This window comes from Phalacrocorax carbo, chromosome 11 (assembly GCF_963921805.1).
Source record: "Phalacrocorax carbo chromosome 11, bPhaCar2.1, whole genome shotgun sequence".
NCBI classification, from domain to species: domain Eukaryota; kingdom Metazoa; phylum Chordata; class Aves; order Suliformes; family Phalacrocoracidae; genus Phalacrocorax; species Phalacrocorax carbo.
Genome location: NC_087523.1, coordinates 3,140,800 through 3,167,403, shown reverse-complemented (window position 1 = coordinate 3,167,403; position 26,604 = coordinate 3,140,800). Strand labels below are relative to the sequence as shown.

General features: G+C 37.0%; 1 protein-coding gene across 3 annotated transcripts in view; it reads left to right on the top strand.

The window, feature by feature from the left end:
* Positions 1-26,171, top strand: part of RPS6KA6 (ribosomal protein S6 kinase A6) — a 43,334-nt gene extending 17,163 nt beyond the window's left edge. For all 3 annotated transcript variants that reach the window (XM_064462848.1, XM_064462850.1, XM_064462849.1), the window contains 19 exons: positions 26-107; positions 922-1,002; positions 1,528-1,607; positions 4,431-4,537; positions 4,810-4,847; positions 6,581-6,723; positions 7,558-7,628; positions 8,866-8,954; positions 9,404-9,468; positions 11,523-11,625; positions 12,963-13,087; positions 13,383-13,508; positions 14,069-14,158; positions 14,830-14,988; positions 15,439-15,600; positions 16,007-16,083; positions 17,790-17,907; positions 19,843-19,983; positions 20,881-26,171. In XM_064462848.1, coding sequence (XP_064318918.1) covers positions 26-107; positions 922-1,002; positions 1,528-1,607; positions 4,431-4,537; positions 4,810-4,847; positions 6,581-6,723; positions 7,558-7,628; positions 8,866-8,954; positions 9,404-9,468; positions 11,523-11,625; positions 12,963-13,087; positions 13,383-13,508; positions 14,069-14,158; positions 14,830-14,988; positions 15,439-15,600; positions 16,007-16,083; positions 17,790-17,907; positions 19,843-19,983; positions 20,881-21,006 — 1,983 coding nt within the window. In that variant the 3' untranslated portion in view covers positions 21,007-26,171. The remainder of the gene's footprint in view (positions 1-25; positions 108-921; positions 1,003-1,527; positions 1,608-4,430; positions 4,538-4,809; positions 4,848-6,580; positions 6,724-7,557; positions 7,629-8,865; positions 8,955-9,403; positions 9,469-11,522; positions 11,626-12,962; positions 13,088-13,382; positions 13,509-14,068; positions 14,159-14,829; positions 14,989-15,438; positions 15,601-16,006; positions 16,084-17,789; positions 17,908-19,842; positions 19,984-20,880) is intronic.
* The last annotated feature ends 433 nt before the right edge of the window (positions 26,172-26,604 follow it).

Below are 26,604 nucleotides of genomic sequence, written 5' to 3'. Positions count from 1 at the left end.
TTAAAAGTGGTGTTTATATTGCCAGGTCTTCCTTGTACGAAAAATAATTGGTCCTGATGCTGGGCAACTTTATGCAATGAAAGTATTGAAAAAAGCTTCTTTAAAAGGTACGTGTGTCTTTTGGATTGGAACTTTAGAAAATGGCTTTCAGTGCAACTGTATCTCTTCAGTCTTGTCAATACTATTTAAAATAATTTTAAAAATCTTAAATCATTTTCAGTTAGTTCATAAGTCTTCCCTGACAGTAGCTTTTTTCTAGAATAACTTGTAAGTTCATGTGTAAGAATTATTATTTTAAATCTGGCCAGATAACTTTGATTATGTGGTTAAAAAGTACCCTTTCAAAGTGTAAAAGTTTATTATTTAATTCTGTTTAGTCTTTTCATTATATCAAAACAAATTAATTTCACAAACAGTTTTCCTATTTTCTTTCAGCCAGTGAGAGCACTACTGTGGTTAAAAATGTTAAGTCATTGCCTCTTGTTAGAGGTGCCAGAGCAAGCGAACTTACTGGTTTGGCTGTCAGAAGGCACCTTAGTGGATGCAAGTCCTCTGTGTATAAATAGGGACTGCTAGTAGTTGTAGAGGAAAAAGCAGTCTTAAAAGACAGAAAATATTTATTCAGAGCATAGATGTGACCTTCTTTCTTGAAAGTAATATGGTTTATCACAGAATATTGGGATGTGTTGGGGAAAAAAATGTAGACATTAAGGAAGCTGGGGCAGGTGAGAACAAAGAGTTTTGCTGTCTGAAAGCATGTGCTTTGTGGGAGGCTTAAAAATGAAAACCAAATGAGGTAACAAGGAAAAGTACTTCTTTAGACAGCAAAGACTTTCCATATGCTAATTTCTGCTCCACTTGTATTATACCAAATGTTTGTTTCATACTAGTCTGTCTTTTTCTTTATCTTTTTCCCCTCAGTTCGGGATAGAGTTCGTACAAAAATGGAGAGAGATATATTAGTAGAAGTAAATCATCCATTTATCGTCAAACTGCACTATGGTTGGTATCTTTTGCTACAATTCCTTTCAGTACTTGAAGGCTTAGATGATCTTGTTCATTTTATAGTTTTATAGCGTCCATTTTACTGCCCAGAATAGGTTCTTGCAAGTTTAAATCACAAGACTGAAAAAAGGAATGTAAATACACCTGTATGTAGAAGTTTCAGGTTAAGTCCTTTTAAAATTAAAGATTTCCTGGAAAATTCTTAAGTTCTGCAGAGGTTTTTTTGTAGATTTCATTGAGTAAAACCAAAACACCGTAATTCACATACTTGGTGTTTCCTTGTTTGACAATGGGGAAATAAATAAAAGAACAGTATTATAATGATCTTATGACTACGATTGGCTTCTGTGAAGAAGCAAGTAATCACTCAATAAATTACCTCATGTACTGCGTGAATTTTTAAGTTCCAAACCAAAAGTATTGCCTTTCACTGAAATTTCCACGTTTTAAAAACCATTCAGATCTGTTTTGCAGATCGTGTTAGCCACACAACTATTGATTTTTTTTTAATAATTTTTTAAGCCTTTCAGACCGAAGGGAAGCTATATTTAATATTGGATTTTCTCAGGGGAGGAGATGTATTCACGCGATTATCCAAAGAGGTAAGTACTTAAAATTTTATCTCCACTCAGTGTTAGGCAGGTGGGGTTTTTGTTTGTATAGCATTGCCTTCTAGAGCAGTTTCCCTCATAATTCTTGGCATAGTCAAGTTTTTAATAACTTAGTTGTGCTTCCCTTACATATTCTAGAATAATATATTCTGTAACCTTAAATGTGAGTGTGTGTTTGATTAGTAGCTTATGTTCTTCTTTGGTATCTACAAGGGACAGTTCTTTTGTCTAAAAATGTTTTGTTGCTTGGAAACCTAACTGAAGTAAATTAAGATTTAGCAATAAAGAAAGGGGATGTATAGTTCTTGCTCTCAGAGCTTAGGTGCTCCTGCAAGCCTGCATCTACAAGAGGTTTCTGCTGCATTGTAAAATTTCTTAATGCTGTAATACAAATCCTAATGCTTAATCTCCCAAAGTGTGAACATTGAGGTTTTTCTAAGACCGTTCCCCTTCATCTAGCATTGGCGTGCCACTGGAACTTGAATTTTTCATTTCTGTTTTTTGGAGGGAGTGCTTCAGAGGTGGGAATATGATGCAGCCTGCTGTTGTGTGTTTTTTTTAAAAAAGAATTTGTCATCAAATATTTATTATATGTTACCTTAAGTATTATGAATGTGTTTATAAGACTTTTCTTTCTGCAAACCTTTCATAAGGTCTAAATTTTTAATGGCAATTTCTCAACAGCTTCACAGTAAGAGAGCTTTTCAGTGTTTTCACCAATGTAAATACATTTATATTGCTAATGCATAGGAAAAGCCACTTCTTAAAGGAGAAAACCGAGTATCTGACTGGTCTTTTTTTTAAATTCATTTTTCGTTACATGAAGGAGTTTACTTCACGGACTTACATACTGGGGATACAGTTGGGGTTTTTTTTTTCCCCTCCCATAGACTTTTTGGAAAAATAAAGCTCTACTTTAGAAACAGGCAAAAGAGAAGGAAGACTTTATAAAAAAGGAAAACAAAAACCCCTTTACAAAGCTGACCTTGGTAAACTGTGATTGTGTCTTAAGAATTGAGCTCAATTAATTAACCTTGAGGCTAAAATGGAGGTTAAAAACTTTAAGTGACTTGAAAAGGGTTACTGTAACAGTAGGTAGGAAAGAGGTCAATCTCGGCTTTGATATAGGATGTCTAATTATAGAGGAAATTCTGGTATAGCAGGAAGAACTATTCTTTAGCACCAACACAGCTGGGATTACAGAGTATGCAGTGTTCTTAAATAAGGGATGCAAGTCTATCCATAATAATACTATCTAGGTGGTTGAAAGAGGTATGTATTCCCTTTGGGAATAAAGAAGTCATAATTGTCAAGTTTTCTTACTGTTAAGTCTCTACACGGTTTTTTCTTTTGAAGACTTCAGTTACCTTCTGTGGTGGCTTTTAAACATTTACTGTGTATATAAATAAGAAAAAAAAATCAGACGTTTTTATTTTCTGGTGGGAGGACAAGGTATTTTCAAAAGGGCATGGGAAAACAAAGACAGTGGACAATATACAAGGCAGAATTCCCCATAGCATTATTTTAAATGAATGGATTTAGTATGAGGTTATTAAAACACTTTTGTTGGTCTTTAAATTCTAATGCGGGTATGAGAGTTTCAGCTGTGGAAGTGAAATGAGTATATAGTGAAGTTTTCATTGGTAACATTTAATGAAGTTGACTTGCATCATGTTTAATTTGACACAGAAAGCAGTTTTAAACAAAATTATTACTGGGAGATCGTAGCTTACCATTTAGCATCATTGTATTCTGAGATTTGCATTTTGGCTACTCCAGGGAGCAATGATATCCAAAGCTTCCTCTTGCTCTTTTGGATATAGATGAAAAACAGTATCAACATTGCTCTTGAAAAGAGATCAAGGTGAAACTTTGGGTAGCGATAACAGCTTTATCGTTCATACAATATTAATACCTATCATTATGGAAATTAGGAGTATTTCTGTTGCCAATAGAACTGGCACAGTTGGTGTACTACTAAATCGGTAAGCCCAGTTAGTTAGCAAGACTTAATTTAAGGCATCTACTGTGCAGTTGAGATGGCTGTTCTCCTTGTTCCTGGTGTTTCTTACAAATAAGGGAATAGTTACCTTAATCCTCAAATTCAGTTCCAGTAATTTAAAGATTACTAGCTTCTCCAGTAATTTGTAGAACATGACAAGAGCCAAAGCAGGTCTGATTCTTGTATATGAAGTTAGAAGCAGCCTGTTGAGTATTTAGGACAGAAATGCATCTCTCAAATGCTCTATATGCAGCATCAGTCCGTTTTTCAGTATCTGGCTAAGGTTGTTAATTTTTTTACCGAAGAGGAGCAGAGTAGGTTCCTCAACTCCCGCTGCAGATTTTCGCATAATTGTTATTTTCACCAGTGTTTTATTTTCCGTACTTTTTTCTAAATTATTTCTACTTCTTTTTCTAAATATTGTTAATGTGAGTTCAGAGACAGTCACCCAATATGGCAGTCATATACGAAATTTTATGATGCAGTGGAAAACAGTCTGTATAGGATTGAGGCAGAAGGAGTGCTGGTGGTCAATAACACTGAATATAACAACTAAATCTGTCTTAAATGTTAGCTAATGCTCTGCAGTAAGTACTGATGTTTTTGTTTAATATCGCAGGTAGCTCTTTTGTGTACTTGATGATTAGCCTATATTAGTATATCATTTCGGTTAGGTGCGTTAATGACTTATGAATTCATAAGGTATTTCTAAAGTGTATTTTTAAACTTAGGCAGACAGGACTATTTTTTTAGATTGCAGTTTTAAAAACTGAAGACAAGATCAGAAGGTAAATCTATACAGTTCTTATTAGGTTATGTTTACAGAGGAAGATGTGAAATTCTACCTCGCAGAACTGGCCCTTGCTTTGGATCACCTTCACAGCTTGGGGATTGTATACAGGGACCTGAAGCCAGAAAAGTAAAGTAAAATGTATTTTACCACTATTATGTGTATTTTGCTTGTTGCTTTGCATTTTCCACTACAGTGATATAAAAAATTTAAAATATTTTTTTAGACTATGTAAGCAAACGTAATGTAAAAACTATATCTGTGATTTAAATGAAATAAGAATTGGCTTGTTAAATTAATAACAGAAGTTGGAGATCAAAATTGTTAACTATTATATTTTAAATGTTATATGTAAACATTCCTTTTTATGTGTATTGGTGAATGTGAATTTTAATTTTCAGCATTTTGCTTGATGAAGCAGGACATATCAAGTTAACAGGTAGGTAACACTTAAGTATGGCATTTTCTGAACATATTCCTGTATAAGCTTTTAGTTACAAACCTAAGACCTATAGTGATGGCTGGACTGTGCATGAGCTAGTACTGAGCTGTCTAGAAAATTTTTTTGTTGCACAGACTTTTATTAAAAAAAAATCTGTATCCCCTCCCTATATAATGTTTCTCTATATAGTATGAAGTAATTTACTGAAGTATTTGAATAGACAGAGGCTGTATCTGATGGTTTTGGTCATTTACCAGATCCTGATGTCCATGCAGGTGATGCTGAAGTTAGTTTTCATGTTGGCTAATGTTTGCATAGATCAGGTTGCAGCGTTAGCAGCAATATTGTTGTAAAGTGCACATCCTACATTGCTGTGGCTAACAGAAGAAATGTAGCTGAAAGTAGAAAACCGGACACTGAATGTGTGGGTTTTTTTAAAAGGAGCTCTAGCTTAGGTGGTGGTATGTTAGTAACTAAAACTATCCATTGTTCCGGTTAGAAAGCGAGCTGTATCAAGATTTAGTGTGAAATGCCTTTTAACTGAAGGTCAGGAGGTTATAGACCCAGGCTAAAGTTGCTGAGCGTGAGACTTTTAAAAGAGGGCAGAGGTGCTTTTGGTGTAAAAAAAAAAAAAAAAAAAAAAAAAAAAAAAAATTCTGAAATACTACAGGGATTTTTTGAGTTTCTGGATTATCACTTCTAAATGCATATAAAATCGCAGGAAAATGGTCTGTAAGGATCAATTAAAATACTTCTATTCTAGGAAATGATACATACAAAAGACAGTGACTATTTGGAAATCAAATTACTGTGAATTTCTGAAAGCTTTGAAACACATTTAAGGTGATGATTTTGTATTATAAATTTCATTATATATTTTGGTCTATAGATACTGCTATTAGATTCCAAGAGAAAATAAAATTTTTTAAACTCTGAAAGACTTGATGGAATAATGGTGATGGAAATCACATTTATAAAATATATAATTTCTTAAATTCTGCATGATATATTTAAATCCAATTCAACCCTAAAATTCTGACGTCCTTCTGAAACTGGAAAGAATAACTGGTGGAATTATTGATTAGCAATCATTTCCCCTTTGAAAAAAGGGACGCTTGAGAGCTTTGTCTTCAGAGTAGGGCTAATGTAAAGGGCTTGTGTATTCAATGGCATTGTTCAAACTAGGGAAAAAAGTATTCTGGGAATAAAATGGGCAGGTACGCAAGACTCTGCTGAACTTGAGTCAGGTTGCAGAACCATGTTGTCTTATATAACACACTATTTTTAGTCTGATTTTATTTATTCATCGTTCAGTAATACTAGACCATGCAGACTGTGTTCTCTTTGAAACTCATTTTGACTTCTATCCAATTTTTTGTGTGAATAAAGCAGGCAAGAAGCAGAGAGAATGAGAACTTTTGGTTATCTTAAGGCTCTAAATGTGTAGTATTTCAAATATTGAATTATTATTATTTTGAGTAGTAGTATTGGTGACCAATCATCAGTTTAATATGATTTATAGAATAGCTCTGGTGGTGTGTAGTAAATTAAATGTCTGCGGTATCTCTAGATACCTACAGCTTTTTTCATGAAGAGGTAGGGTAATTATGTAGTATTCCTGAAAGCAAAAACCAAAAGCTGTCAGCGCTTTGTTTTTGAAATACCATATACAGTATTGTTTTCTTCTGAAGTTCTTTACTGGCTGTATTCTTGTAATGCTGTTGTTGTAGACTTTGGACTCAGCAAAGAATCAGTAGATCAAGAAAAGAAGGCCTATTCTTTCTGTGGTACTGTAGAATACATGGCACCTGAAGTAGTAAACAGGCGAGGGCACAACCAGAGTGCTGACTGGTGGTCCTTTGGTGTTCTCATGGTACTGTATGCTTCCTTGCTTACCTTGCTTACAGGTCACAAATACACTGCATGTGTCTAATGTGGAATAATGTGTTTAGATTAAGATTGTCCAGATCTAATTAGGAATGCTTGGGTTAGGGGAAGAGAAAATTCAATAACTGAATTGCTGCTGAAATAGCAGCTGATTTGAATAAAATTTACTTTTCACCTGCTTACCCTTGTAAGGAATACTTACAGGAACCACAAAAATCACACATATAGTCCATTAGTAGTGTAGAACAGTTGTAGTCAGTGTGAAACTTCAGTTTGTATATTTATTTTGCATGCTACTTGATAGTCAAAGGGGAAAAAAAAATGGAAGACACTGTTTAACGGAAAGTCAATTGCATTTTTGTAAGAGTAAGCCCGTTGAATGAATACTGGAGCGGAGTAGTGAAATAAGCCAGTAACAGCTGGCACTTATGCCTTTGCTGTGATGTGTTAGAGCATCAGGCTGAAATATGCATATTGGCATTAAAAGTAAAGAACTGTTTTTTGAATTTATTCTTCATGCTTTTCTCAGAGTGTGGCAACATCTAAAACTTGGTTAAGGAGGGAATTTTATTACTTTAATTAAAGTAGCTCATGGATGTAAAGTATTCCTACATCATCATAACATTACTTTTTGCCAGTATTATTATCATGTAAACTGCCAAGGAAAACAAAATTCTAGATTTGTGAATGTTTTTGATTAATCTTTTAAAAGCTCAAGCCAGTATATGTCTAATGTAGCGATAGGGAAGAGTACAGTACTTAACACTTTGAGCAATTGGGGGAAGAAGTGTTGATTTAGATTAACATTTGTTCTTTTCAGTTTGAAATGCTTACAGGTACACTACCATTTCAAGGTAAAGATCGAAATGAAACTATGAATATGATACTGAAGTAAGTATAACTTCTTACTCTTTTGGAAAGTCAGAAAATGTACTTTTTAAACATGTTTTAACAGCTTGTTGTAACTCCTTGTGCTTGAAGAGCATTAAGCTAGAACAGGAACAAAAAAGCCAAGCCCCCACAACAAGGTTTGGATCATGGACCATGCAAATACTGTGAAGTATCTGCAGGAATTAAAATCTTCAGGGATGAACTTTCGTTTTCGTTGTAGGTGTATGATAAAGATAAAACCAGTGCAGTGAATTAGAACAGCATTATTTACCACTCATGTGGTTATGTTCCCTTGCTACTGTTACAGCATAACTTATTTTGTAAGCAGTAGTTAATGAGGTGTTGCTTTGTGTACGTATATATGGAGAGTGTGCTTATGTACTCATATTTTTCATATTAAATTACCTCAGTTACAACAGAAGCTGTCTAACAAGACAAACTGGGTAAACTGGTGATTAGTAAGTGAAGTTGTTGGGCAAATACATTCTCGTCTTTATTTGTGCTTGGCTAACAAAGAATTTCCTTTAGACCACATGCAGAGCCTTGGGCCTTTTGAGGGGGTGATAGGGAAGGCGTGAGAGAGAAGCCCTGTTCTTAACAGCATACGGCACTTTCAACTTACCCCGAGCATGAGTTCGTAGTGATGTTGCCTGTGAAAGCGGGTGGTTTAGATCACTGGCCTTACTTGGAGCTCTAAGTGACACTACAGTTCTGCAGAAGAATTTCTTGCTTTGGTGTAATTGTTTTCATAAAATAAGCTTGGTGAAGTCAGAAAGCTTTTATATAATGGCTTAATGAGATGTTATTTGAGACTCTTGCTTCAAGAGGAATGTTAGCAATCACTTCAGTGGTTTGGGACTTGGCGAGTCTCCTCTGATGTTGATTCTGGTAGAGGTGTTTTGGTGATAACTTATTGGTGACATGAAGATGTCTTTGAAAACTCTGTGTTCCTGAGATAATCATTTTGCTCTGTTTACCCTAAAGCTTGTTTTGGGGGCTTGGGTGGGGTTTGGGGTTTTTACTCCGGTGTGGTGGGGTTTTTGTTTGTTTAGGTTTTTTGTTTGTTCTTGAAAGTTAATCATATGATGTGGAAATTAAAAGCTGATGGCATAAATGTGTACACTCTACAAGACTTTGGAATAGATCCTTGATACATCAAATTGTGCAATTAAGCCTGTGTAGACAATTTTTAATAAGATGCACTTCTTCCTCTTACTTGTTCTCTGTTTTCCTTTAGAGCAAAACTTGGAATGCCTCAGTTTCTCAGCCCTGAAGCACAAAGTCTTCTGAGGATGTTGTTTAAAAGAAACCCATCAAATAGATTAGGTTGGTTCATTTATTTGGATCTTTGAAATAGAAGTGGTTGGGTTGAGTTGGTTATTTAAAGAAAGTAGTTGCTAGAGACTCTCAAGCTCCAGATGGTCAGTAAGATTTGGGTTTAGATACTGTTTCTTGCTATCTTGGATCATCACTTCCTGGGTTTGGCTAATGTATGATTACTTTCCGGGACCAGTGACTCTTAGCAGTGAGGCAAAGCTTTGACAGTGTCAGAGCAAAGAATATCAACACTGTATTTTGGGGCTTCTTACACTCTGTTTGCATCCCTGATGAGGCGTACGCTACTTAATTGAGTATTTTACATCCTTGGAGTACTTCTGTATTTACAGTTCCATCAAATACCATATCTATGCAAAATTTAAGAAATGAACTGATAGCTAGTGCAATCTTCAGAGTTTACTCAAAAGTGTCTTAAATACAGTATTTTCTTTGTGCAGGAGCTGGTTCAGACGGAGTTGAAGAAATCAAGAGACACCCTTTTTTTTCTACCGTTGACTGGAATGTAAGTACAAAATGAGCTGAATGCTAAAGCTGGTTTTAATTTTTCTGTGTTGTAGCATTATAAATATTTGCATCTGAATAGGGCGCAGTAAACACTGCAGTACTGCTGCCTTACATTCTGGCTTCTACTATAATCTTGGCATCTGGAGCTGTAGTATTTATGGTATAGAGAGTATTAATAGAGATTATATTATATTATAGAGAGTATAAATTGAGCACTTAAAATAATTAAGTTGCAGCCTTCTAAAGCTTAAATTGTCTGTTGGAGCATTTGTAGTTGGGAGAGGATGCTGGTGTTCCCTGTGTGCAAGAATCCTTCTCCTCAGTGTCTGTGTAGTGCTTCCATGCAGGGCACAAAAACTCTCTGTGACTTTAATTCTCTTCGACTTCTCTCTAGTTAGCCACAGCACATTCCTTTTTTATCAGTCATATTCCGTTCACAGTTGAAGTGTTGACTCTGGTGCTCTGAGATGGCCAGAAGTCTCTACAAGGTCATAATTGTTTGCTTAAATTTTTAACAAGCACCTTGATGCTTTTCCTCTGCAGTTCTCTGAGCTTTTGAGAGGTGTTTCCCTGAAACATTCACAAAACTAAGATTCTCCATATCAGATAAATCTACTCTGAAAACACTCCTTTGCTCTAATGCCTACAAAAGGACATACACAGTAAATAAGATGCTGCTGTGCTGACAGGACTACCTGCAATACTGTGCTCAACTGTTTCTTTAAAGCCTGTTATCATTATCCTTCTCTTTATCTCTTGTTTTTACTTCTGAGAAGGTTGTTCCTAGCTGTGTTTATGCGGCATCTACCACAGAGTCCTCATTACCAAGTAGAGTTTTTCAGTAACAGTAAAACTTCACTGTTTTATATGGGTATAATTCATAAGAGAAGGCTGTGTTGGTATGGCGTGATTATCTACCTTTTTATTTTGCAAGGGGCTGACGTTGAAATAAATACCAGCACGGAGGTTTGAAAGATCTGTAGTTCTAACTCTTTCTTTTTCTTTGTCTTATTTTTTTGTTTGACTGCTTTTGTATTTATTTTACTGTGGTGGTGGTGTTGACAACTTATGTATTGTATCTTATTATTTCTTTGGGATGAATTCAGGTCCTTCTTCCTTGGTGCTGTGTTATGGGGGTTTTTTTCTGGGGGGAAGGGGGTTGGGTTTTGTTGTGGTTTTTTTATTTAATTGAAATATGTTGCATGTTCTTGTGCAGGAAGATGAAATGAAAAGGACTGCAAAAAATAGGTCCAAAAGAATGAGAGAAATGCTAAGAAAATGTTCTTAGAACTTCCTGAACTTTGAATGGGTTTTTGATATCATTTGACATGAAATTTTCTCTTCCTTAACTGTAAATGGGATTACTGCTGATTTGAGACCACTTGGGCAATGCATTTCTCTGAGGCATGTTGGGTAAAGGAGGAAAAAAAGGAGGAGCCATTGTTCTGCTTTTCCTTCCTTCCTTCCTCCTGTCTTAGTTTAGTGGACTAGGAAAAACCTGGAATAGAGCTTTGAGCATTAGCAGTTCCTTGCCAAGAGGGACGGGCCTGTCACTCATGAGAGGTCGTAGTCTGGGACCCAGAATAGAAAGGTAAAGACTGTATTCTGTACCTTCCCTTTGGGGTGGGTTTTCAAGGGTTCTGACAAACAGCAACGAACCAGGTCTGAGATGGTGATAGACGGTAAGATGTGCTATGGCTGTTCTGTGCTCTTCTGAATAAGCTGAAGATGAAGTAGTGAGAACCAGCAGCCTGCTGTTGTAGCTTTAAGCGTACAGCTCTGGTAGATGAGGCAGATTCAGAAGAATAAGGAAAAAGAGCTCTGTGTTGTTTGACTTGTTTGGTGACACTTCCCGTAGCTTTTCAAATCAAGGGTACATGAAAGTAACTCTGTCTTTATATCTGTGGTTTTCTACTTGCTACATATTATTCACTTCTTCAGAAAACTGTTTTAATACAGCAATAACGTTTACATACGCGTGAGCTTGGCAAAATTACAGCACCCATGGAAGTTTCACTCTCTTAATTTTATGACTTTGTCCTTCTACTTTAGAAACTGTTCAGAAGAGAAATTCAGCCCCCATTTAAACCTGCTTCTGGAAAGCCAGAAGATACCTTTTGTTTTGATCCAGAATTCACAGCAAAAACACCGAAAGGTAATTGTGCATGACTGTAAATTGGTGAGGTTTGCGGGACAAGAGGGATCAAATTAATGTTACAACAACAAAGCTTATTAAGAGAAAAGGCCAGTAACAAAATTAAAACAAAAGAGCCAGTAACAAAATTGAAAGGGTGCAACTAGGTTCCAGTACTTGGAGCATGTTCTCCTCAGTGGGTTCCTATTCTTTCAAATAATCTGCTAAACTTCGATTTACCAACAACAAAAAGAAATATTAACAGATAAGGTGTGGTTTCTAGTTATGGTTTAATGTCAGACATGCAGTGTTTGGTGGGGGAGTATTTAATATGAAAAGTAAACTAAATTTGATTGCAGCAGTGATTATTTTTAGGGTCAGTATTCACTGAAAATGACTCAGTTTAAGTAACTTTCTTGAGCCTATTAATTATTATAATTATAAAAATTAAATCTTAAAAGTAGCATTATAATTTTTTTACTGAGCTGTTCCCCTTACTACCCATGCTGAATTTGACTCTACTCTTGAGAAAATGGTGATTCAAAGGTAGAGAACGGTGGGGAAAATGTACGGTGGACTGGGTACCTGTACTCCTAGGTCAGTTGCAAAGATATCTCATAGTTTCAAGAAGCTGGTGAAAATTTATCTTTAAAATATCCCTTAGATTACTGCACTACACAATTTCCAACTAACTGAACCTGGAAACAAAGACAGTAGGTGCAAACACTTATTGCTTAGTATGCTTCAAGCTTCACTTCGTTTTCTTTTATGATTTTTTTTTTTCTTTACTGGTGCATCCAACTTTTAAAACCACTTTTTATGTTTGGTGAATGTTTATGGTTCTAATAGCCTACACAGAACTATTGAGCTGTGCTTACTGTGAAACTTTAAACAGTGATTTCAGAGGTGCACATAATATACTCTGAGGAAAATTTGGTTATAATTATTCAGTAGTACTACTAATTGAATATTCTTGGATTGCCTCACTTGTGCCTTGTCAGCAGCACATACACCACTGAAGTAGCAAAATCTGTGGATGCTCTTTGTGATGCAGCCCTTGAACATACGACCCTGATCTGTATTTCTTAAATAGTGTTGTGCTTCAATAAACTTCTTAAACATGTATTCCTAGATTAGTCCTGCAATGTTTTGCAGTTCTAAATAAAACCCAGGAACACTTGCTTTGTGTGTGTAATTGAAAGAAGACAGATAGCTGACTAGAAGTCTTATCCAACATCTAGCGTTTGTGGTGTTTGCTTCCCTTCCCTCAGAACGTTTCTCCCAACATATCTTCCCTGAAGGTTGAAGAATAGCCTTGCTAGGGTTTAGCCATGCTAATCAAATGTGTATGCCACTAGATTCTCCAGGAGTCCCACCTAGTGCGAACGCACATCAGCTCTTCAAAGGATTTAGTTTTGTTGCAACGACTACTGTAGAAGACCATAAAATATCACCACTTACGAATATACTGCCAATAGTGCAGGTAACATTTTACTTCTTGGGAAACTTTTTCTGGCATGCCAAAGATCGATCAATATTTAGTGTGTACGGTCTGTTCTTCTTTGGCTGGGGAGACTGTTCTAAAATGTGCTTTATTAAAATGCTTCCTTGGGATATTTTTAAACTTTAAATAGCGAGTTGCTGGTTTTCTGGAGGCAGAACTCAAAAGAGGAAGCATGGGCAAGCAGAAAAGACTTCTGCTGTAGGAAACAGTATTGTGGCATAGCATCTTGTTGCTTTATATGACAGCTTGTATGTGTTTGGTTTTTTTTTTAAAGCAACTTCATGGAAACAGCGCGCAGTTTACTGATGTATATGAATTGAAGGAAGATATTGGTGTTGGATCCTACTCTGTTTGCAAGCGGTGTATACACATAGCAACGAATATGGAGTTTGCTGTAAAGGTACTTTGAATGAATTTCACTGTGACAGTTCCAAAATTATTGTGCAGTAGATTTGTAAATTTAAATGCATGAATTTCCTAGTAGCTTTTTATATACTGTGAGAAATGAAAAAGTGTTTTCTTCATTTGTTATGTATTGGCTTCTGTAGCTCTTCTTTTCGTGGGTGAAGTCATGAAGAACTGGCTTTGCAGTTACAGTCTTGAAGCCTAAAAATATTGTTTGATGGTGAGCACACCTGAAATAAAAAAAGATCCGCAAGGGTAGAACTGGGCTGCAGAGGAGTAGCGGTGCTTCAGGCAGTCCGTCGCATTTCCTCGTCCATTGGAGCAGAGTAGGCTGCATTAACGATACTGTTTTAACTGGTAGCCAGGGCAGAGCGAGAAATGAATAAACAGTAGGATGTGAAGCTGGAAGATGCATTAGTTGTGGTTAGTAAGAAGTAATGAACTCTAGCAATCTTTTTATTCTGTTGTTGAAGTGAGAATACAAATACAAAAATACCTCTTTATGAAATAGACGTTGTTTAGTCAAGTTGTTTTTCCTGTTGCTATATTTTGCAGATAATTGATAAAAGTAAGAGGGATCCCTCAGAAGAAATTGAGATTCTCATGCGTTACGGACAACATCCAAATATTATTACTTTAAAGGATGTATGTACTTTTTCTCTGCTACCTCTTATTACACAGTAGTCAATAAATAGATATGGATGTAGAGAGTTTATTGGGATTTATTACATTTCTTTTACGTAGTAAAATATATTGGGAGAGCAGTACATGTAGTAAAGTGAGTATTTCAAAATGACATTGTCCTGTTACTATTTTTTTCTAAATGCTATTTAGTGAACTTGAAGTGAGAAATGATGCAAAGGTTAGAATTGCTATCTTCTTATTTGAAATGACTATGTAATGTGTTGGTAAACTGAATATGAAAACGCACCTGTGTGGTGTCCTGTATATGCAAAGTGCCAGCAGCTAAAAACTGTCCAGAGAGGGGAAGAGCAATAGGGAATGGTAGGGCTACCCTCCTCTTAAAACAGAAGCTCCTAGACTGGAAATTTTAATTCCAAGTCATGACTTAGCAATCGATTACCTCACTATCTCACAGAATGACACATACCCTTTCTTATATTTCATGCTTTAAGGCTCCTGAATTGCAGAATTAAATTTTTCAGTCCCTGCTGTTTGTGCTTTATGCTCATGTGCGAGTAGGTGAACAATCTAGTCTGTAATTTTCACGTTTATCAGGGTGTATAATTATAGATGATCTTTTTTAAGACGTATGTGTATTTATATACCTGTGCACTTGTTTAACTTCTCATCAGGTGTATGACGACGGTAGATTCATATACCTTGTGACTGAACTGATGAAAGGAGGAGAGCTGCTTGATCGAATTCTCAGACAGAAGTTCTTCTCGGAACGAGAGGCTAGCGCTGTGTTGTACACTATAACTAAGACTGTGGACTACCTGCACTGCCAGGGAGTGAGTAATTTCTTCTGAGACGTAGCTTTTTTCACACTTCTTAAAATTAACAAATGCCTTTTGTTATGTGCTTTGGTTGGCTTGTTTTTGTGGCAGAAGGGAAGAAGACTGAGCATTTTACGACAAAGGTGAATAATATAAACAGCTCATCCTGTTATTCTGACAAGCCCTTTCCACTCTACTTCTACGGTTTATGAAACAGCAGATATTTGTTCTCTTCTGCTTGTTGGCAAACGGTTGTGTTAGTTCCAATTGTGTTATGAGCCAGGAGGCTTTTTTATGATGTTCCTTGAACTAGGAATTTTTGTTACCTGAAAGTTACATAATTGTGTAGAACAGTTAATAGGTATATTAAACTAGAGAAGAGTTTTTTTATAAATTGCAAATTATGTGCAAATGAATATACTCGCGACTTCTAAATGATAGATTTTAAAATTTCTTTGTTTAAAGGTAGTGCATCGAGACCTAAAACCTAGTAATATTTTATATACGGATGATTCAAATAATGCTGATTCTATCAGGATTTGTGATTTTGGATTTGCAAAACAACTTCGAGGAGAAAATGGACTACTACTAACTCCGTGCTACACTGCAAACTTTGTGGCACCAGAGGTACCTTTGACTGCCGTGTGTTTTCTCTATGATGTTTTTCATGCATCAAGTTCTTAAACTTTCTAGCAGTGCTTAAAAAAAAAAAGAAAAAATTCTGCTAATTTTCCTTAAATATAATTATACATACTTCCTAAACACTGGTGCATATGTTTATAATAAACCTGCTTTAAAAATAGCAGAATCCACCCTCAAAAATCAGATGTAAGCCTGTTGAGAATCTTAAGAGATGATGTTCTGGGAGCAAGAAATATTGTCAATAGTTACTGTAACCTGGATATTGAAAAATGAATAATCAAGCTCTGAAATTATCCTGGGATTGATTTACCCTTCCTTAGGCCTGGTGTAGTGGTATTGGTTTGGGATGTTTTTTTAATATATGAAAAGTCTTTAATACTCTGTTTTATAGGTTCTCATGAGACAGGGATACGATGCTGCTTGTGACATATGGAGCTTGGGTGTTCTTCTTTACACAATGTTGGCAGGGTGAGAAATATTTCTTATATTTTTTGTTTACCTAACATTCCAGCATGCTGCATAAATACATGCTTTCATTAAAATTGTAAGATATCACCTCATTGGTTTGTATGCAGAATGACAATGACACCGAAGTGGAACAGGAAGCTATAAGTAAATGCATATATAAACTAGGCTTCTCTTACAGGTAGGTTCAAGGCTTCTCTCTCCTGTAGTGCCTGACGGGGGGGTGCCAAAGACTCTCCCCAGTTTCCTGGGGATAATTTACTCTGTGAAAGTATGTGGTAGTTTTCTTCTTTTCCCCTTCTGCCTCTTGTCCTCCCCACCGTACTACCCTTGTAGTCCACCAGCTTGTATCTCCCGCTACAGGTGTGACTCCTGGCCCTTTTGTAGAACACACTGGCTTGTAGCCTCTTAAGTTTTCTAAACCTCTGAACTTTTATTAAGGACCATGAAGTGCTTAGTGGCTGAACGATAAAAGGTTTCCTGAATTCTGCTCTAGCAGAAAAAGATGGGATTTTTTTGTCTTATAGATAAATACTATCTATTGGAGACTGTTCCTCTGGGTAAACTTTTACTTCCACATGTAAAATCACCACCTCCACTACAGTTCTGTCATCAAAACTGTTTGCTGTGTGATTTAAGTGCAGGCATGCAGATATTGGGCAGTATACTGCTTGCACACTTGAGAAACATTGTCTGAACAGAGGATATGGTAGGCCAAAAGTATGGGGAAGGAATGGTCCAGCATGAATTCCTTTCTGGTTTGTTTCTCTTAAGCTCATCAACTGAAAGACTAGAACTAACTGGCTGGGATAGTTCCTAAACCTTTGTTGATGGTGCTGGTTCATCTTGCTTCTCTGCAGAGCTTTCGAAGTACTAAGATAGAATGCATTAAGCTTAATTATTGTTTGCAAGCTAATTTGGAATCCAAGGGGTATTATCATGTAACTACTTAATCCGAGTAAGATTTGGGTTTTATAGTTAAAACTAACTTGATATAAGCCTATGATCATAGGAGATACCAGAATATCATAATACTCTTGACACTTGTAAAAGGTGTATTTAAGTGATTCAGATTGGTTTTCAGATTTGCCAATTTAGTTCTCTCAAGTTCATTGCAGTGAGATTTGTAGAAAATAACCCAGATTAGCAGGAAACCCTGTGAACTGTTAGAAGCCTCCAAACCTGATCTTGTTTACGCCTCCCAAACTCACTTAAGTAAAAAAACTATCATAAAAATTCTCTTGTAGCATTTCTCCAAATGACAGATGTGTGTACGCTGTGCTCATTCTGTCTAATTAAATGCACATAACCCTAAACACGATATTACTCCAGTTTTATTGGGCCATTCTGTTAGGGCACTGTCCCAGGTTTGGATCACTTCACGTGCTCTGGTAATCTAGCATAATTTGTGTTTATGAATAACGTCTATTTAACGTGAAAGTCTGAACTGATGAGAATGCATTATTAAGATATTAACTTAAGGCATCTTTTTAGTCTGCATTTCCCATTTACTCTACTTGACTAACCACAACTATGGGGAAGAGAAAATAATAGTTTTGAAGATGAAATGGTAATATAAGAAGTATTTATAGTATGTAGTATGTTCCTGTCAGCATTGGCATATCTACTCAGAATGATTCACAAGATTTTACCAATTTCTTGCAGCTTCTTACCTATAATGAGTCATTTGGGTTTTTTTGTTTCCACAGCTACACTCCATTTGCCAATGGTCCTAATGATACTCCAGAGGAGATCCTGGTACGGATAGGCAGTGGAAAATTCTCTTTAAGTGGAGGCAACTGGGACACTGTTTCAGATGCAGCAAAGGTGTAAATGTGTTTTGATTTGTCCTTATTTTTGTAGAATTCAAATGAACATCTACTGAACTTTGTAAAATAGAGTGGTCTTACACAGTAGTTTGCTATTATTACCTGCAAATTTTATTGCAATGAAGGTCATCTAGTCCAACTGCTTGCCCAAAGCAGGGTCAGCCATGAGATCTGACCAGGTAGATCAGGGCTTTCTTTATTCAGCCCGATTTTTGAAACCTCTGAGGGTGGAGACTGAACAACTTGCCTGGGCCACCTTTTCCACTGCTGTAATGAGAAAGAAGCCTCTCCTAATTTCAAGCCGGAACATCTCGTGTTTAACTCTGTCCTCTGTCTCCATTCCCTTGGCCATGCTGACTAAGGAGTGCAATTACCTCCCTCAGTCTACTTGCAGTGCTTTGGTCTGGGATGCTGTCAGCCAACTTGGGCGCCAGGTCTCACTGGTGGTTCAGGTTCAGTTTGCTGTCTTACCACCAAAACCTCCTGCTCCTTCTCAGCAAAGCTGGTCCCCAGCCAGTCAGTCCCCACCCTGTACCTCGGCAACAAGTTCTTCCTTTCCAAGCCCAGGACTTTGTGTTGGTCCTTGCTGAATTTTGGATGGCTGCCCTGCCCTTGAACTCACTAGCTCTTTCCCCATGTCTCCAGTTTGGTGCTCCACTGGAGACTTGGCAGGAGTGCACTCTCTTGCTTCCCCAGGTCACTGATAAAGATTTTAAATAAGATAGGTCCCCATATATGCTTTCTTAATCATTAGTATTTTTTTATTCCTTGTTTTTATCGGACCAGAATCAGGTGTTTGTGGGATTCCTTAAATGGAAGGATGATTCTTACAATTATCTGTTAGTTCTAGCAGCCAACCAGCCTTGCATTAATTAGTTAATTTTTTTGTAGTGCAATTTCTTAAATGTTGTTCAATGCTGAAGTCATCAGGTCTTTTGTCTTTGTTAGTACCTTCAGCAATTAAACTAGCACTTTAACAACCAAATATATCTGGATACCTTGCCAAAAGTCTTGATCAGCTTGATTATGCAGCTGTCTTTTTTATTTAAAACTGCATCTCTCCTCAGTCGCTGTATGTGTGTTCTGGGTTTGGTGTTGGCCTGGGCTGGAGGTATCTTAGTCACCACTGTTACCTTTTATAAAGCTTGGCATTAATGTTAAATCTTTTCCTGATCCTTTGGAACTGCACTATTTGTTCATTACAGTAGGCGTGATTCAGAATACTTGTTGGCTGATGCTATCTGAGCACAAGTAATTCACTTCTGTGTATATTTAAGAATGCTTAACATTTTGTGCCTAAAACAAAGGGAACATTCTGTCAGCTTGTTCATATTTTGTTTTCTTTCAAGCTATTCCTGTCTCTGTTCTGTGCCCTTCCCACCCAGCTCTTCTTTTGACCAGCGTTGTAATTAGTAGCTTAGTGCTAATGCTTCTAAACAGGCAAAACCAAGTGTCCGTTTCTGTTGGCTTTACTCCTTATATAGCTTCTTGAAGAAATAAGTCTTTGATAGCATAGCATATCACTATATATGAATTCAATGGTAATATGTAGTCAGCAGACCCCAATCTTGTAGCATGAATGAGATGTTTGCAAATAGCTTTCTTCCGTAAAACCTGCTAAATTTTCATAGGATTTCTAGACTTTTAAAGATCATAATAATAAACTGAAATATGAGACACAAACAGCAGTAAGTTTCTTTTGCAGTGAAGGCTTGCTCTGTTAAACTGATTAAATAGTACAACACATTGTTTTCAGGCTTCTGCGGTGTCAGGGCACAGAATGATCCAATTTATCTGCTGCTTTTTGTGTGTGTGGTGGCGTTGTGTTAACCCCTGCCACATAGGGTAGCTCTTTCATTGCTGCCACAATTAATGCTTTAAAGTCTGGATAAGATTATTTTAACTGAATAGTATGTGTTTCATTTTTATCTAGGACTTGTTATCACATATGCTTCATGTAGATCCACATCAGCGGTATACAGCAGAGCAAGTACTAAAACATTCGTGGATAGCCTGTAGGGACCAGTTGCCGCATTATCAACTAAACAGGCAAGATGCACCACATCTAGTAAAGGTAAAATAACGCGAAGGCTGAGCTTGAGCTGGTGGATGTGCAATGAATTGGGTCAGTTTTAGAACTACAGGCAGAGTTTACTTTTTTCTTTAGAAAAGAAATCGGCTTCCTTTTTGTTTTTCCCATAACGTACCTATTGAAGTTACGTAAGCAGGCAAATTATTAGCGAACAAATCTTTTTAACCCATGTGTAAAGGAAGAGATTTTTCTGGGTGTTTTGTTTTCAAAGATTAAGGTAGCTTTGGCCATATGGGAACCTGATAAGACTGTCATCTGAGTCTGAGCCTTCCACAGGTCTCCTAGCGTTCTTATTCAAGAAATTTTGTGAGATTTGTTTCTATGACTGGTTCATGTTGTGCTTCCCTAACATAAATTAATGACCTATGCTACAGTTTTTCTCCTGGTATTTTATCTCTTTGTTCTGTATCTGTGTTTCTGACTTATGACACAAAAACATCCTACTGTATGCAGACAGCTCTTAAGTTGACTTCATTAGTTTTGTTGGATTCAAAAACAAGGACCTGTGATAGCTAGTCCTAATTGCGTTGTCTTCAAAAGTCAAGACCTGAGTAGCCAATTAAATGGCTGTGTTTGATAAATTGATGCTAATGTTGCTTGGAAGATACTAATTCTGACCCACATTAAAAGGTTACTCCTACCTCTAAGGTATGTAAAAGAAATACCCAGGAAAGAAAACATCAGATACCTGTGCTTAGAAACCTGAAGGATTCAGCAGTAAACATTTTTTTTTCTAAAACAGGCTTTAAAGAATGTGCATGACCTGCCGTAAGTCCTGGGTGTTTTTTTATAGAGTTAATAAAAAATGTAATAATCATTTAGTTTATTTTCTGATAGAAATGACCTTTACATCCTCTTATACATTTCATTGTTCTCTAGGGAGCCATGGCTGCTACATATTCTGCACTGAATCACAAGACATTTCAGCCAGTGTTAGAGCCTGTTGCAGCCTCGAGTTTAGCTCAGCGACGGAGCATGAAAAAGCTAACGTCAACAGACTTATAGATCCACTGGGACACCTTAGCAAACCGAAGCAAGGGGAAAACCCAATAAATGGCTCTATTTTGCCTAACCTGTGATCAAAAGGCATCTATGGTTTCCTGCTACACTACTTGAATTCTGTAAAAGTCCTTTTTTTAAAAAGAAAAAAAAAAAATCCACAGGTTCATACTGTGTTGTTTTACAGGCCGTATCTGTTAAATTAATTTAAACATCAGGTACACCATAATGAATTTCTCTACACTGTCCTTTAAGAGATCTGTTGCAAATATTATTTCACATTCTGTATAGTTTTGCTGGGTTCATTTAAAAATGGTTTTGGGGACCGTTGCCAATGACCAAGTTGTACATAAAGTGTCAGTGTAAGGTTTTTTCCACACCTTTAGACCCTTTTGTGAAGGACAAATTCTTAATTTTGTAATCGGGCACTTAATTCCTTCAACTAAATTCATTTAACTTGTTCATTACTATTACGAAAAGCTGACTAACATATTATGCCAGTGTTAAATGCATTAGTGTTACTTTGGAAGGTTTGCATGGTGCCAGAAACTGATAAGTTTATGTGAAAATACGAACAAAAGGGATGTGTAAGATCCTGCACTTTACCCATAAACTTAATCTGATCACTTTTGACCCAAAAGAAATGCGGGTTAACAAATGGCCTCTTAAAGGAAAAAGAATATTTCCAGTTGTTACCACAAATGGCATTGTGTCCTGCACTAAGCTGGAGGAATTGTGCATATAAACTGTCAAAATTAAGATCTAAATAACATTGGTACCACTTTAAGACAACATCATGCAATCCAGTAATTTGTTATTTATATTGTCTGTCCATTTTTACAATGGCTATGTCCTCGGCAGTCGTTTCTACTGAATATACCCGGTATTCAGTTTGGCATATAAGACAAGCTGACACTTTATTATAACAAGCTTGGCATGTGGATTTTATTTCTTATTTATTTGATTTTTATAGAACATTGCTTCTATCTGAATCTCTCGCCGCATGTATAATATTACAGAACATAAATGCAAAATTCTATTTGCCTAACTGTAGGGGTAGCTTGGGAAAATAAATAAGCCTTGCAGTGTGCCCAGATAAGGGAGTTCTGACCACGAAATTTCACAGTGATGGAGAAGTTACTGACAACATCCTGTTGCCAGCACTCACTCGCCCTCTGTCTCGCTGTGAGGACTTCAGCTGTTTTTAAATGCTGTGATGGAGAGGAAGTTAATTTCAGGGCCAGAATTATCTTGGGGTTTGACTCAAAACCAGTGCTAACTGCTAGTAGACTGGGAACTAATCCATTCAGAGATGATGAGCTTAAAAATTGTTTTCAGAAATTGTAGATGCTACTGTGCAAATTGTACTGTTGTAGTAGGATGATACGCATTTTAAATATTAAGTATACTAGTGACCAACAGTTAGAGAATCCAAGTGACCAAAAATCCAGCGTGGTTCAGAGTGATTTGCCATCGTTGAATTGCCTGTTTCCAATACCTTTTAGTAGCCAATTACAAGACAGCAGTGATGGCGGAACGGGGTGTTTTGAGACAGGGGAAAAAAAGCCTTCAGGAGAATTCTGGCCCAGCTGCCCAAAGCGGCGGTAGTAACTTAGTAACTCAGATCTTAAAAGGCAGAGGGTGTTGGCCGGTTTTTGCTTATACCTGTGAAGTACTTGGTGGCATTGGAAGTATTGTTAGATAAGCTGCTTTATTTTGTTGTGGTGGGGGAAGAGGGAAACTATCTGGCCAAATAGTTAGGTATGAATATACGTAGATTTGAGACTATAGCAAACATAGGTGTGCTATTTGTATCATGCAGAACATACCCCATACTAAATTTCTTGAGTGATAGATGTTGGAAGCTTTAAGGGGCCGTTTGTGCCTAGTTTGGAGGTGCCTGTTTGAAATGCCTGAAAGCTTATGAAAGAACACTCCTGCTTCCTGGAAAGCTGCTTGTTTAGTACAAAATCTGCCCTTTATGCAGCTGGTTCATCCTTCTTTTCATTACCGAAGACCCTTGCCAGCAAGAATGTCTGTAAACCTCGTCTGCAGTCTCAGCAGTATAATTTTTTTTGTAAACTTAACAAATGACTGTCAGAAGAATTTGAATTCACTCTAAGAAAAAAAAACAGTGGTGGAAATAAAGCTACCTTTGCCCAGGGTCAAGGTAGAATGTGGGTTGAAATGTACTAGGTAAAACTGTGTTAGGGATAAGAGGGTAACGCGAGGCGTGGAACTCAACTAAAGCGTCCGATGTGAATTGTGTTCAGCTTTCCCGTAAGGTAGCAGCTGGTCTTTAATGGCTTTGTTCATGAATCATTTAACAGTGTTTATATTGGTATTTTCTTTTAGCTTGCTTAGAAGCACCACGTTATAAAGCACCTTAAAAGCATTTTGCACAAAAGCAGTTGTAAGCCGCTGAAGGTACTTAAGTTCTCAGTGTGCAAAACAAAGGTGGTAGGAGGAAAAGTACATGAACAGATGGATGTTCTGGTTCTTAGCAAAGAATTTAAAACATCTTCTATGCTGTTATCGCTGCTGTTTCTATACCAGCAGCGTTCAGTGCAACTGGTACTCCTGGGGTAAAAGCAAGGTTTCAGTGACTGCGATGTTACAAGGTTGTCTTATCACAAGGAAAACATATGGACAAACACCTTAGCTATATCTGACAGGCCAGTGTACCCTGGCATGCCAATTTTAATCCTTAATTTGGGGAGGAAGTTCACTTACTATGAATATTTCAGCACATCAGTCTTTGAAACATTTTGGATATGCTGGGATACAGAGGAGTTCACTTGCTGTTTACTCTTACTGCGTCGTACTTAATGATCATCATCTTTGTGAAATTTCTTTTGGAATTTCTTGCATACTCCTCATCTTTTCTACAAACTTAGGCTTTGTTCAATTAAGCAATTATATTAAAAAGTAGCATGGTCTGCTCATGAGTAATGAGCTGAGTGTTTGAAATGGAAGGACGCTTATTTGAACTTGCTGTTGGCTGGAGTAAAAGGTTAGTGTAACTTTTCTTTTTTCTTACGGTCTTTGCCCAGTTCAAGGTTACCAACTAGTTACAATTTTACTATCTTACTGATTTTTTTAAAAGAGTGAAAATTTTAACGATGGCTTTTAATTACAAAGGAATAGATATACGTATTATGTATCTAGAGGAACTTCCAGAGAACTAATTAATATCTTAAATGGTATCATATTTTGGATATGACTTCTGTTACCACCAGCAAAACAGCTTCTACTCTGACGTTTGGTAATGGCAATTATAAATAAGTACCAGTTCTCAAGCGCACACAGAGCCTGATACATTCGCACTACAGAGAGATTCCCACAGCCATGAGCTGGAGCAGGCTCACGACACTCCTTGCTGTTCTTTCACCCCTCGGATGGCACAATTTCGATCTTTAGTTATCCTTTTGATAGAAAGTGAGGAACTCTACTGTATTCCTGCTATGTATCCAAAAAACATGCAGTGGCGTCGATGTCAGCCAGCGGTGCGTAACGCAGAGTGCCCGTACCGAGACCGTTGCCTCAGGTGCGTTCATTTAAGCCACTGTTGCGTGGCTTGCGTAGTCTCAACGCCGCCATTAGCATGTTGTGTGGGTTTTCACATTATGCTTAAAACTAGTGAATTCTCTTTGACCACGCCAAGAGCCTGAGGTGTAGGTGCTCTAAGCGTATCGTTCATTTGAGGCCTATGTTGTAGGGTTTAAATGTTCTCCTTGCAGCCAGAGAAGGCATCCAAAACCTCACCCGCGTCAGTCACATTGAGCTTGAATTCTGTCTTCCATGTTGAAATCATTTTCTGAAGCTAATCTTCGTATGTCCAATAGCTAAAATTACCTCTAGCCAACTTCATCAGTTGGAAGTTACTTGCAGTAGGTGTATAAACTGGTCATTTGCAGTGGCAGATTGCTGCACACCCTGCTCGGCTCTCTGCCCTCAAATGGTACAAGTGAAAAGTCGAGATAGCTTGTAAGCATTGAGTTATATGAATTACACCATACAGTAGTCGTTGTCCTGATTTGTATCAATGAAATGAGGCTAAAACATCAATGCAAGCATGGGGGTTTATGTACTTCTGTAGCACTTAAGTTTTTTCAGTCCTAACCAGAATTAGAAGTTTGCAAACATTAGTGAGAGGGAAGGGAGGAGCAGGTTTTTTCTTTCTCAGAGTTTTCTGAAGCTGTGATAATAGTCCTTATGCAATCCTCTGGGAGCTCTGTGTGATTGAAATACAAAACTTCTCCTTGAAAGTCTGTTCAGAAACTTCCTAGGGTATGTGTTGATTCCTGTTGGGAACGCGCCTACGCTGTCACTCATACCGTAGCATCCTTCCGCATTAACCCCCCTTAGTTAAGTATATCCCAAATACTGTTTGTTCAGTGTGGTTTTGAAATGGTTACTCCCCCAAATTATGCCGTTGTTAAGCCTGTGTTTTCCTGTGGGAATAGAAGAATGAATATAAATTTTAAAAAAAGGCCCCCACCCATAGCGTATAGCTAAAGCTGACTTGAGTATTACACTAACGTACGTAATTACAGGTCCCCCCAAAATAATCAGTGACTAGTTTTCTTGATATTTTTCCAATGTAATGAAAGTCAACTTTCTTTTACAGCTTTAAAAGGTAATTGATTATGTCTCTTAATAATTAAGACTTGGGCAATAGCTTATCACCAGTAGTGAGTTTGAATAACATTGAATCCTGTTCTGGTTTTTTTTTTTTAATGTGAGAATTGAAAAGATGCTGGAGGTGGATCTCCTTTGCAGGACAGAGTGTTCCTGTTTTGTGTGTTTTGCATTAGGCTTGTGAGCAGCCTCTGCTAAGTAATTGCATTGTCATAATATCCCAAGCACTTTGGCATCTTGCACTGATGCTCTGGTTAGAGCTAAAACTCTCCTGGCACGTGACTGGCTATAAATCTCAGTACAAGAAAGGGCATTAATTGAAAACGGTGTGCAATGAATTACATGCTCGCTGAGGTACTTCGAAGATGAAACTATACGAAAGGTCCCCGTTATCAGATATTGTAACTGTCATTTCTTTCTCTAAGCATATTGTGGATTTTGTATCATATTGTATTTATTTCATTTAATTTTAAAAAAAATGTTTTCTTTAAAGCTCTGTATATATTGACATTAAAGTTTGCATTGTACTACGTTCTCTTCTCCTTGTAAGGCTGAATCTGGTAGTGCATTGTATGGTATGTTGTTCTTTGCACTGTGCTGCTAAAAGATACTATTGCCTTGAATTACGACATGCCAAAGACAACCTCAAAATTGTATTTATTTTTGTTAAACTTTTGTGAATAATGATAAAGGTACAGTTTTAAATAGCTGGCAGTTCCTTGAGTACTAGAATCAAAAGGTTGCAAATTCATAATATTTCATAATTGACAAAAATCCATCATTTATGATTTGGAAGTTCATCAACTCCTTTATTTTTTAAATAGATACAAAAACCAACGAGTGAGCATTCCTAAATTAAATGTACTGTCAGTTGCATTATTTGGTAAACCTTGCCAAAAATCTCACATACATCAAGAGCTGTTTATAAATTTATACTCACAGTCAAGTGTTTCATGCCACGCT